This window comes from Argopecten irradians, chromosome 6, assembly GCF_041381155.1.
Source record: "Argopecten irradians isolate NY chromosome 6, Ai_NY, whole genome shotgun sequence".
NCBI classification, from domain to species: domain Eukaryota; kingdom Metazoa; phylum Mollusca; class Bivalvia; order Pectinida; family Pectinidae; genus Argopecten; species Argopecten irradians.
In genome coordinates, this window is record NC_091139.1 from 12,663,128 (window position 1) to 12,674,731 (window position 11,604).

The following is an 11,604-nucleotide window of genomic DNA, read 5'->3' on the forward strand; positions in this document are numbered from 1 at the left end:
AGATGAGTTTTTGTGAATGATCACATATTGCAACATTCGGAGACTGGAGAGCGGTGCTATTATGTACATCCACTGTAGTTAGTATTTTGTTGTTGTTCGATGTTCTCATATGAATTGGGCTTATGGAATGTCCATTTATGGTTGTAGCTGTTGTTTGTATATTTTTTGCCATACTTTTGGTCTGGGCTGTTGGGATACCTATGGCGGGGCTATCCCCAGACATTAGGTTATCCGGTAGTGTTGTTATTTCTGTCAAGGCTGGTTTCGCGACAGGGCAATTCCCAAACACTATGCCTTTCTGTTTTTCGTTAGTCTGCCCCTTGTTTTTAGATGGATCGTTGTCTCTCATATGTTTGGTTGTTTCAGATTGGGCATGTTGTTTTTCAAGGTATTTGTTCTTCCTATCGTCTCTCTGTTGTTTCGTCAGGTCCCTTGTTAAGATTACTCTCTTCATAGTGGGAGGAGCGTACTGCTTGATATGTCGAGCATTCTCTAGTAGTTTCTTCCTCTCGTTTGGGTTTTTCATAATGGCTATTCTGTTACAATATAGCCTAGATGTCAATAGTTTTAGTTTTAAAATAATTAACAATGTTTAATCAATATATATTTACCATAAAATTGCAATTTAAGACTGATAGGATTATTTGTGTTGTTATTTTTAAAAATAATAAAATAATTTATTCATAAATTCAAACTTCAGAAAAGGGGGTTTTAATCAAATCGCGGTCATTCAAATGCTTGAAGAGCTTGGGGCACTGTCATAACTCAAGCGTCTGTATGAAAAAATCATGATCTGTCTCCCTTACCATGAGACTACATTCTTAAGGGGTCTTAATCATCAAATTAGCGGTTTTTGAAAGCAAATATTGTAAATTAATCAGCAGAACCTTATCTTTGATGTAGGTCATGGCCGTGGTAAACTTTGGCATCTTTGGTAGCTCCTCTTTAATGGCTGACTTAGGATCTGTGTTTGGTTTGGACTTCACTGACTTCATGGCTTCTGTACGGACATCTTCTTTACTAAAAAAAAATATAGGGAAGTAAACGTCAGTTCATGAGTTACATGAGAAGAATGATCTAAATGAAAATGCAATTACTCATAATTAATTTTTCTTTGTTTTCATAATAAATCTCGCATTCTGATTGGCCGATTTTTCTTTTTTCTTTTCATACCGCTATGAAAAAACATCTGGGAATTGCCACAAAATCCTGACATTATTTTGACGTCACAATAGAAACATTGACATTGCGTATTGATTTGGAAAAATTATCTCTTGGAAAATCAATGGAATTGTACATGTAAATGCATTTTATTTTATCAAGTAGTCTGGAAAATTAATTATATGCATTGATATCACTATTTTTTAATTTCATTGGGGTGTGAAAACAATTTTGTTTGCAATCATCTAAGGGTGTGTGCTCAAGGCTAAGTGCAATATGTTTTGGAGATTCTTGAATAATAGTTGACACCCATCCAGCAACTTGATGTCAGTACTATTAAGGAAAGTTCTTATTCAGGTAACATTTAAACTAACCATTAAAGGCCTACTACCTTTCCGAAACAGCTTTTAATTTTCAAAAGGGGAATGTAAAACGAGATCGATAATTTTGTAGCATCGCAAAAGTTATAAACTTTCCTTTAATACTACACTCATCATCATATTCTGAAAAATTTGATTAAAATAAATGAAATGTTAATTTTCATAACTCGGGTCGTCTTATGTTCCTGCCGTCGTCCTAAATGACTTTACCTGCACCAGACATCAAAACAGCGAAATGATTCTCCACAGTTATCACATAATACGTAGGAAAACTTGCATCTGTTTGGTGTTGTAACCTCATCTTAGGCACTCGATATGTATTTTCTTGTGATATTTATGTTTTTAAGAAACCTTTAAATTTTGCTCCGGAAAGGTAGTGGGCCTTTAAATGTAAAAACGTATTTCAAGTTTAACCAAGAAAATCTATAATACTAATTAACACTGGCTTATTTCTATCACTTAACTAATCGGATAGTATAAACCTGTGGTCAGCCATGTAATACTAGTGGACACCTACCTGTCGCCTGTGGCCAGTAGCAGGATGTATCTAGATGGCATGTGGTCAGTGGGGAACACAGCTTTGGCGTACTGAACAGCCATTAGACGTGCCTGAGGCTGCTCCTACCAAAATCACAAATAAGGTGACAATTTACAGAAGTGCCAAAATTAGAAAACTGTAAGTTATGATTCACAAACACTGTATAGTTAACCAGCAGAATGATAGAAAATCTTATTTGATTTGATTTAAACATATTTCATTGGCACAATTATATATGGGATTAGACTCAAGTTCTAAACTTAGAATCCGTCTTCTCATTTAAAAAAAATATTAATGATATAATACAAATATTAATCAAAATTATGATTGGATAACCTTTCAAACTAGCTTTAAGATAAAATTTACAATTTTTTTCAAGCATGATGACCAACAAATAAGACAAAAGAGTGGTCGGTGGTTGACACAGATGGCCACAGTCTACATAACACTTTCTGAAGCACTCAATACAGAAAAGCACCATAAAATGTCTTTTATTCTCATATTGTATGCACCACACTGCAGCTCCATACTATACTAAATCCGAGCTAAGGGCTACCTGCTGAATGCGGACGCGTTCTACTGTAAAATAATCTGAGATAATGAAAGATTCTGGTCTGTCACGACTTGACACTGACCCATCACTTTAATCTAAAGCTCTACAGATCCCCGGTAATATAGACTTTAATATCAAGTTTCAAAGTCAGCTACGGCATACTATAACAAATTCCATAACCTAATCAAGCTGAACTCTTATCTAGTTACCTTGTCGATGTTCTGCATTATCAGAGCCTCCATCAGAGTGGCGTTGGTACCGGTGATGTTCTGGAAGGCCTCCGACATCAGAGATAGGGCTTCCTGTACTGAGATTCGTGTTTCTGTATCCTCCTATAACAGTACATAATGTAACAATCATGATCACTGATTAATGTAAATTTGAACACTATAATGAACACAATCTTGTATGTTTATAGGTTTATGTAAATAACACATAGCACATTAAACCAACATAATCTGGAAAATATCTTAATGGAAACAGTTATTTCAATATGTTCAATATCCTCTCTCTATCCAATCCTAAAATTAAAATTGTTCACATATTTACAAAGATTACATGCATTACACAATTCGATTTCAAAATAAATAATTTCCTGTGGTAAACTGATTTCTAGAATTCTTTAAACTATTTGTTCTGAGGTACATTAATGAATTTCTGAATATTTTGCTGGTGATTAGAATTCCTTGCTCTCTGTGAACTTACAGATAAAGGGAAAATAAATATCCAGCAAAATTTACCAATACCATATACTTCATAATTGCAAATTTTGTATTATGTCCCTTCAAGGTGTGGAAATGGAAAATAAGATGGTCAAATATATATAGCTACAATTAAATAGAGACTTTCTTTTCCATATCAAGGCAGGACAAAACAGAATTAATCTATTCTAAATCAACTTACCTGACACATGGCATCAAAAAATTTCTGGACAATGCTAATGTCCTTACTGACAAGTTGTGGGACCCGTCGGACAATCTTGCCAGCTGCCACATAGGCCAAACCTCGTAATTTAGCATCCTTTATAAAAAAAAACAGATAAACAGTTGTAGGATTTGTGTTAGCTAGAGTCAGGCTACTGTTAACTTTTCTTCATTGTCAATTCAAATATTTTTCTATCAACAATATAATAACCCTGTCAAGTATGAGAGAAAAAGAATGTGAAACCTGACAATGATAACTTAATATGTCTTTAGCCTCCCCAACCCTGATAATGATAACTTACCTCTTTAGCCTTCCCCAACCCTGATAATGATAACTTAATATGTCTTTAGCCTCCCCAACCCTGATAATGATAACTTACCTCTTTAGTCTCCCCAACCCTGATAATGATAACTTACCTCTTTAGTCTCCCCAACCCTGATAATGATAACTTACCTCTTTAGTCTCCCCAACCCTGATAATGATAACTTACCTTTTTAGCCTCCCCAACCCTGATAATGATAACTTACCTTTTAGCCCCCAACTCCCACTGATAATGATAACTTACCTCTTTAGTCTCCCCAACCCTGATAATGATAACTTAACTCTTTAGCCTCCCCAACCTGGATAATGATAACTTACCTCTTTAGCCTCCCAAACCCTGATAATGCTAACTTACCTTTTTAGCCTCCCAAACCATGATAATGACAACTTACCTCTTTAGCCTCCCCAACCCGGATAATACTAACGCACCTTTTAAGCCTCTCCAACCCTGATAATGACAACTTACCTCTTTAGCCTCCCCAACAAGTTTGACCATGCCTGATAGTAGCACCGGGCCGATTGGTGTGAACTTGCCGTCAGTACAGCTGCCAAATAAATATTACAAAATGGTGTTAATATTATATCACTTGTCAGGTATAATTAACAAAAGTAATAGAAATTACTAGTAGTAAATATCTGATGAAAATTGTGACTTATAATTCCTATCAGTTACTACCAGTAAAATAAATAATATAATATTGATAATCTTTAGTCTTGTATAATTACAGGTGTGATTTAATTTAAAACACAATTAGTCTCCCTTTAAAACATTAAAACAATCATTATAATACACTGTGGTAATCTAATAAGGAAATCTACCACTCACTGTAGACAAAGGTGGTGTACAAATTGTGTTGCCATCATCTTGAGTTTTCCATTAGTTGTCTGTCCATACAAACAGTCAAAGATCACCTAAAACCAAAAACAAATTTTAATCCAATATTATTTGAAATAGATTCCACTGACAAAAGAAAACAAATACAAAAAAAATCTTAAAATCATGATTATTTTTAGTAACAATGAAATACTTCAGAGGGGATATTAGTGATGACTACAACATTTAATTAAGAGATATTCTAATTAAATTTTCATGCCTAACATCATTGCATTTAATTCAGGTACAGCACATGGGGGCCGCAGTGGTCAAGTGGTTAAGATGTCCCAACATATTATTATTGCACAAATATATGTACATACAGTAATTAGTTATAGAGACCTTTTGGCTGTTTTTGATATTGGTGACTCATTAACATGGCCTTGTTACTATATATCATGACCTTTTCACTGTATTACCATTACATAACAATTTGGACCTTTGCTGAGGTCAATATAGTGTTGTAACGCCCTGGTAGAATCAAAGAATGATTCATTTCTTTATGAGAATTATTATAAAATGTTTGCTTCGTGTTAATTAATATAGAAATGCATGGAGAATAGCTCGACCACATCTTCCCGAAGAACTTAACTTTGGGGTATGGTGATGTCACAATCACAAATATTGACTTGGGAGTGATGTCACAATAGGAATATCAACTCGGTGTTTCTAAAAACGAAACATCGAGTCAATATACTAAATATCGCCGTCCATGTGATAGTGTAGCAGCCAATGAGAATTGTGGAAAATCGGAGCATGTCTAATATATAATAATAAGTCCTTATAATGTTTTCATACACACCTGTACACATGAAGGAAACGTATTACAGGCTTCTCGCGATTTCAAAAAGTAGGGGAAAATTTTCAGTCGTATTCGTGTGCACGCGGGTTTTCTTTTTAATTCTGCTTTTGTCTCCACCTTTTGAAGAGAAAATAAAAAATTATTACCAGATGTTATATTGTTTATATATACATACACCTGGTAATTTATTTATTTTAAATCGAAGGGTTACAAGTGAAAATGACATTGGAAACACTAAAATGCCTGAAATACCAATGACCAACTACAGTAGCTAAGTGATCTACTATGATCACCAACTACAGTAGCTAAGTGATCTGCTTATACTATGATGATAACTTGAAATATAGGTCGATAAGCTGCAGCAAATAGTCTACATGACTGCATAACATCTCACATCATAACTGATGAATCTGATTTTTGAACAATATATACAAATCATGAGGGAACAACACAAAAGGATCAATATTGCTATTGAAAATCTATGACTTAAGGTTTTTAAGTCCATACCAGAGATCAAAGTTAGAACTGACCTTGCCCTTGATGTCGACTGTGCCTTGGAACACACTGAACAGTTTCTTTACAATGGCCTGGTTATTCCAGTCTATACTCCTAAATCAATAAAACAGCTGTGTAAGAAGCATAGGTGTCTTACACTAGAAATGTGACAAGCGTAATTATCAGTTAATGTAAACAGGGAAATTTACATTACAAGGATGATTTATTACTGCATAACTTTCCTCCGCGCATTTGTATGTACATAAAATATGTACAAGTTTAGGGTACATGTATATACATGAAAACTATATTTATACATGTAATAACAAAGTCACAAATCAGTAATATGCACCAATTGCAAATTACCGTATTCGACCCAATAAGCGCCCAGGGCGCTCAAAAAATTGATAAAAATGAAAAAGTGCTAATAAGTCGAAATTATTGCAAATCTATACCGTTTTATGTAATTTTGGTCCTTATTTATGCATGGGTAATTGAAATTGAGGCCTCAAAAAGGGGGAGGGGCGCTTATAGGGACATGGGCGCATATTTGGTCGAATACGGTAAATTAAACACTTGACAGTGAATATTTCCATATTTACAATATAATATAAAATGTATATGTTATTTACTTTACAAACACCATGAGTGCAGTTCATTTTCTGACTAAAGATCAACAGACTAAATGTTCAGAGGAAGTGCAATACAGCTGTATAACCTGCTCTATATATCAATCTGATTTACTACGAACATTTAAAGCCTATTCTAAAGATTTTTGAGGTATTGTCTGACTAGGTATGTTAAATTCTTCCATGAAATTTCTTACCCTAATATCCTTTTTAATTCCAAGTCAGCAGCTGTTGCTACACTGAAACAACACCAAAATAAGCATTTTAAAGTCAGATTCATAGATTTGATAATTAAGAAAAATAAGAGGTTATTAACAAGCAACTAAAATCAACATGGCAGCTTTTTTAAAAACTGATATAAACCTTCTTATCTATCTCCTTCTCCTCACTTAACTCCTGAAACTTTAATCTGCACAGACATAAAAGTTTACATCAGCCATGCAATCAAGACATGTAAAAAGTGATTTTAATAGAAATTGATTTGACTGATTTATAATTAAGTCTGTGTGTACATTACTATAACAACAGTCATAACTCCAAACCTGTGTCTGGTATCTGCGGCTGCTATGACATAGTGACAGATGACATCTTCCTCGGCCAGTATCCCTGCCCCTAGGAACTTCAGTACTCCAATCTTTGCCTTTTCTAGTCCCTCAGGTGTAAGAGCATTGTCTCCCGTCACCCGTTTGAAGGACTGCTCACTGAGACCGGGCGGAGTCACCGGGGCTGGAGCTGGAGGGGTCGAATCAGGTTGAGCAGACGACGGTCTGCTCTGAACGGCGGCCACATGGGCACTACAAAGGGAGATAATTCAGGGTTTCAAAAAAATAAAAGGACTGAACTTATATATGTTGCAATCCATCAGCTTAGTATAAATGACTGCTTCATGGACACAACCACAAAGGGAGGTAATCTAGAGTGAACTAAGCAGAGGATATAGCCTCCTCAGAATGGCTGACACATTTTCACTATAACAGATCCTCTGTGGACAACTACAAACTTACATACTGAACAGCGGTTAGTTTTTAAAGAGATGTTATTCCTTCATTTGAAATGCTTAAATGTTCCAAAGGGCTAAAGGAATAATCTTGACGTAAATAGAGCAGATATTATTTTTTATCCAAGTCAATGAGAAGATCTCAAATCAAAGTCTTCAAAATGAAAATATAATAATTACTAGAAGTATTAACTAGAACTGTTGACAGAGTGGACGACTAATATCGCCCGCTGCACAAATTTAATAATAACTCCATTAGTAGGGGACAATGCAGAACCCAATAAAGTTTACTCAATTCCCCTTCATGTCAGAGTTCTGTGAACCAAATTTTATCAAAATCTGTCTGGTTGCTTAGGAGTTTACAGACAAAGTTGTGTCTACAGACAGACAGACGGACAATGTGATTCCAGTGTACCTCCCCTTAACTTTGTTGCAGTGTGTATGATAATTACTAGAAATAGTAATAAATAACTTTTGTATTATTGTACCTCTGGTTGTGTCCGGTAATACTGACCTGTACGGCAGTAGAAGCAGGTCCATCATATAGTCCAGTAACACACCCGATGTCTGGTGTTGGTCCGTCAGACCGTACATTGATTGTCGTTGTTTAGGATCACTTGGGAACTGAATGTACTGCATAGCTGGTATCAACAGCTGTAACAAACTACACAAACACATACTTATAGCAATGAATTTTCAAATTAATTCTGATTGCAAATAAACTACATGCATTCTGTTGTGAGGTTAATAGGAACTTGTATGTCCACTCCAACATACAACTTACATTTTCATAATAACACACATACTTATGTTGCATAAATAAACAATGATAGCCTTCCAATGAGGTTAACACAGAATCTTATTAACCAGATAATAAATCAACTATAGACTTACTTATCTCTCTGAGTTTGTGGCTTTCCCTTTAAACAGTTGATAAGGACTGGCACAAGTGTTGCTTGTTTCTCTTTGTCTAAACGAGGAAACCCCATCTTAATGTAGATGATGGAAAAGTTCTGAAATAAAAAAAAAAAACATTAAGATCACATACCAATTGATTGTAATACACAGAAGTTTCCATGCAGAAATTTACTGAAAATCCCTTCAGATCATATCAGCTGCTTCAGATCCTACCAGTTTTTAACCTCAGCATTGACATCTCTCAATACCTGTTGGAAGTTGTAACTGGTTGCCTCTCATATTTCACATCTGCCAAAAGGGCTAAATGAACCTGCAGTCCTCAATAACTACATACCTACCTAGTAATCACATTCATTTTTCTGCATCTGTATTATAGTGCATGCATATTGGGGTATGTAAATATTATAGGTATATATTATCTTTTTTTTATACAACTAAACAAATCCTGATTTTTTTTGCAACAAAGTTAAATATTATTTTATTAATCGTTTTTAGAAATGTTGATTCAAAATATACACTGTACCACTGATACATAAAAAATCACATTTTGTAACATAGACGTTTCATCTTTTGACATTTTTCCCTCAATGATTTAACTACAAGGTAGCTGTCAGATATACTAAATTTGTACCGTTATGATTGATGACGCAGTCGGGTCCTGGAACTGTGTAATTAGTGTGTCGACAGGAAGCTGCACATTCGGGCGACTTTTCAGACGCTTATTGATATGTACCAATAGCTCCATCACCTTCAAATCAATTTCAAGAAATAATATAAATTTACTTTTATACGATGCAGTTTGTGAATTTCTGTTTTTTTTTCAATGTGCAACAGTAAAATTGTTGAACTCAAAAAATTATTAAACAATTATAATTTTTTTTTAAGTATTTCAAACTGATTTTGGTGTTAATCACAGATTTTACACCACTTTAAGAATTCAAGTTGTTTGAAAAGGAACTATTTGTTGATGACACCATCTAACTTGGTCATGATGTCATGATGGTTTTTCACATTTACTTAAGTAGCAATTAAGGTCCTAATTGAATTTTAATTTTTACCATATCTTCTAATATTCATTTCTACAGGGAGAAACAATTTACCTTCTTTCTGACTGACTCATCTGAGCTGTTCAGTTTCAGTATAACTGGTGACAGAAATTTCCCAAGTGCTGTCTGAAACTGTTCATCTGTTTCAGCAGATCCTATACGTAGGAACACCCTCTCAATTAGGGCTGAAAATAAATATCTCAAAATCATATATGGGAAAATACACGGAAAATTTAACATCTAATATGACAATAATTATATAATGTGTCAATAACGATCAAAATACTTTAAATAGTTAGCAAATATAAAGTAAAACTAAAAGGCAACAAATCCATGGTAGATATACTTTTTTCCATCTTTTTATCTAATAGGAGTGAAGCTCTTTTGATGCGCGAAGCGTGTCAAAAATCGAAGCTCTGTTCTGGTAACATGTATGTGAGCACAAGTACATATTGAGATCGATGACCTGCATGCATGGCAAAAATTTTTCCCTATCTGCGGTTTAACTTGTTCCAGTTAATGAGTTGCTCAGGTGATGCTCTTAGCAGAAACAAGAAGCACTAATATATTTAACTAATGCAAATAAATTTACAGGAGTACTTAAAATTTGTTTGATTTCTTAAAAATAACACTTCTAAATCTTTTGAAAATTAAGCGCTATGGAATGCAGTCAAAATATCTACCAAGCAAAGGAATCATGACATCACATTTACGTTAAAAAATGGCGCAAAATCATAAGATTTGCATACTCAGTACCCCTGGAGGCCTATGGTCCTTCATGGACACAGAAAATCATCGCTCAAATCCGAATTTTTGAGTTGTGTTTAAATTGAAAGTTTTATTATGCTAGACAATTATCAGATCAAAGCATCTTATAGTTATTTTTTCCAGTGAATGTCTAGTTTGTCAGACCAGCTCATGCATTATGCTGTAAGTACAAGTGTTTGTTTAATTCAATGAGGAGTTAAGGTCTACTTTAAAGTATGTCCTTTTGTTTTTAAATTATGTCTTGTTCTTGAAATAGAAAAGAAAATGAACAAGTAAGAGCTTTAATCTTCCCATGCAGTGCATGATTCACATTATCACGTCGGAGGGGAAAACCACCAACTTGCATATGGAAGGGGTTCTATATGAAAGAGCAGACTGCAGTATTCCAGTTTTGGCTAGTATAAGTGCCTTGTATGCGTGTTCTTTGATGTGTGACAAGTTTACTTTTACATTGCGTTTAAGGAAACCTAGTGATTTGTTTGCGTTTGATGTGATGCTGTTTATGTATTTGTCTCAGCAAAGGTTGTGTTGTAGTGTTATGCCTATATAAGTATTTGCTGAACTGTACACGTTCTAGTGTATCGACTAGCAGGTTGGTGTATTTCATTTCATCTAAGTGTGATGCTGATAATGTTGCATTTGTCGGGATGGAAAGACAAGAGCCAATCCTGTGCTGCTGCGTGTACATGTAGGCCTTCTTGTAAATGTAGTGGGTTTTGCGGGTTGTGTATTTGTTTGTATATTTGTTTATATTGGCAATTCCAGAAAGAGAATAAACTGATTTTGACTAATGTCGTTTTTATATTGGTCCAACCTTGGATCAACTAATCGTGTTTCAATGTCATGGAGAAACGATCAGTCAGTGTACCAATGGCATGGAGAAACGATCAGTCAGTGTACCAATGGCAATAGAATAAGTCCATCGTCTGATTCAGATTGTGGGACCGAAACGACCACCCAAAACATTTTCAGCGATGAAGAATTTGAACTACTTATCTATTGTTACTTTTCCTTCATTAGAAATAAGTTAACTTACCACTTTCATCCTGACCCGACATTTTGTTTATTTAACGATATATAACAGGTTATCTTTCTTTCGGTCTCCGCTACAAAATTAATTTTTCACCGTCACTTCTGACCGGAAGTACATGCGTTTGTTTACGATAACATTTTACGACAATTGGTCGCCTACAGCATA

At 34.7% G+C, this 11,604-nt stretch overlaps 1 protein-coding gene across 2 annotated transcripts in view; it reads right to left on the reverse strand.

Moving 5' to 3' along the window:
* LOC138325019 (proteasome adapter and scaffold protein ECM29-like) overlaps positions 1-11,564 on the reverse strand; it is a 39,936-nt gene extending 28,372 nt beyond the window's left edge. For both annotated transcript variants that reach the window (XM_069270357.1, XM_069270359.1), the window contains exons 1-15: positions 11,443-11,564; positions 9,693-9,823; positions 9,224-9,340; positions 8,569-8,687; positions 8,189-8,338; positions 7,220-7,471; positions 6,875-6,916; positions 6,084-6,162; positions 5,554-5,670; positions 4,704-4,789; positions 4,344-4,422; positions 3,536-3,652; positions 2,842-2,964; positions 2,059-2,162; positions 888-1,020 (exon numbers count right to left, since the gene is read on the reverse strand). In XM_069270357.1, the coding sequence (XP_069126458.1) occupies positions 888-1,020; positions 2,059-2,162; positions 2,842-2,964; positions 3,536-3,652; positions 4,344-4,422; positions 4,704-4,789; positions 5,554-5,670; positions 6,084-6,162; positions 6,875-6,916; positions 7,220-7,471; positions 8,189-8,338; positions 8,569-8,687; positions 9,224-9,340; positions 9,693-9,823; positions 11,443-11,464 (1,671 nt within the window). In that variant the 5' untranslated portion in view covers positions 11,465-11,564. The remainder of the gene's footprint in view (positions 1-887; positions 1,021-2,058; positions 2,163-2,841; positions 2,965-3,535; positions 3,653-4,343; positions 4,423-4,703; positions 4,790-5,553; positions 5,671-6,083; positions 6,163-6,874; positions 6,917-7,219; positions 7,472-8,188; positions 8,339-8,568; positions 8,688-9,223; positions 9,341-9,692; positions 9,824-11,442) is intronic.
* Between the last annotated feature and the right edge of the window lie 40 nt (positions 11,565-11,604).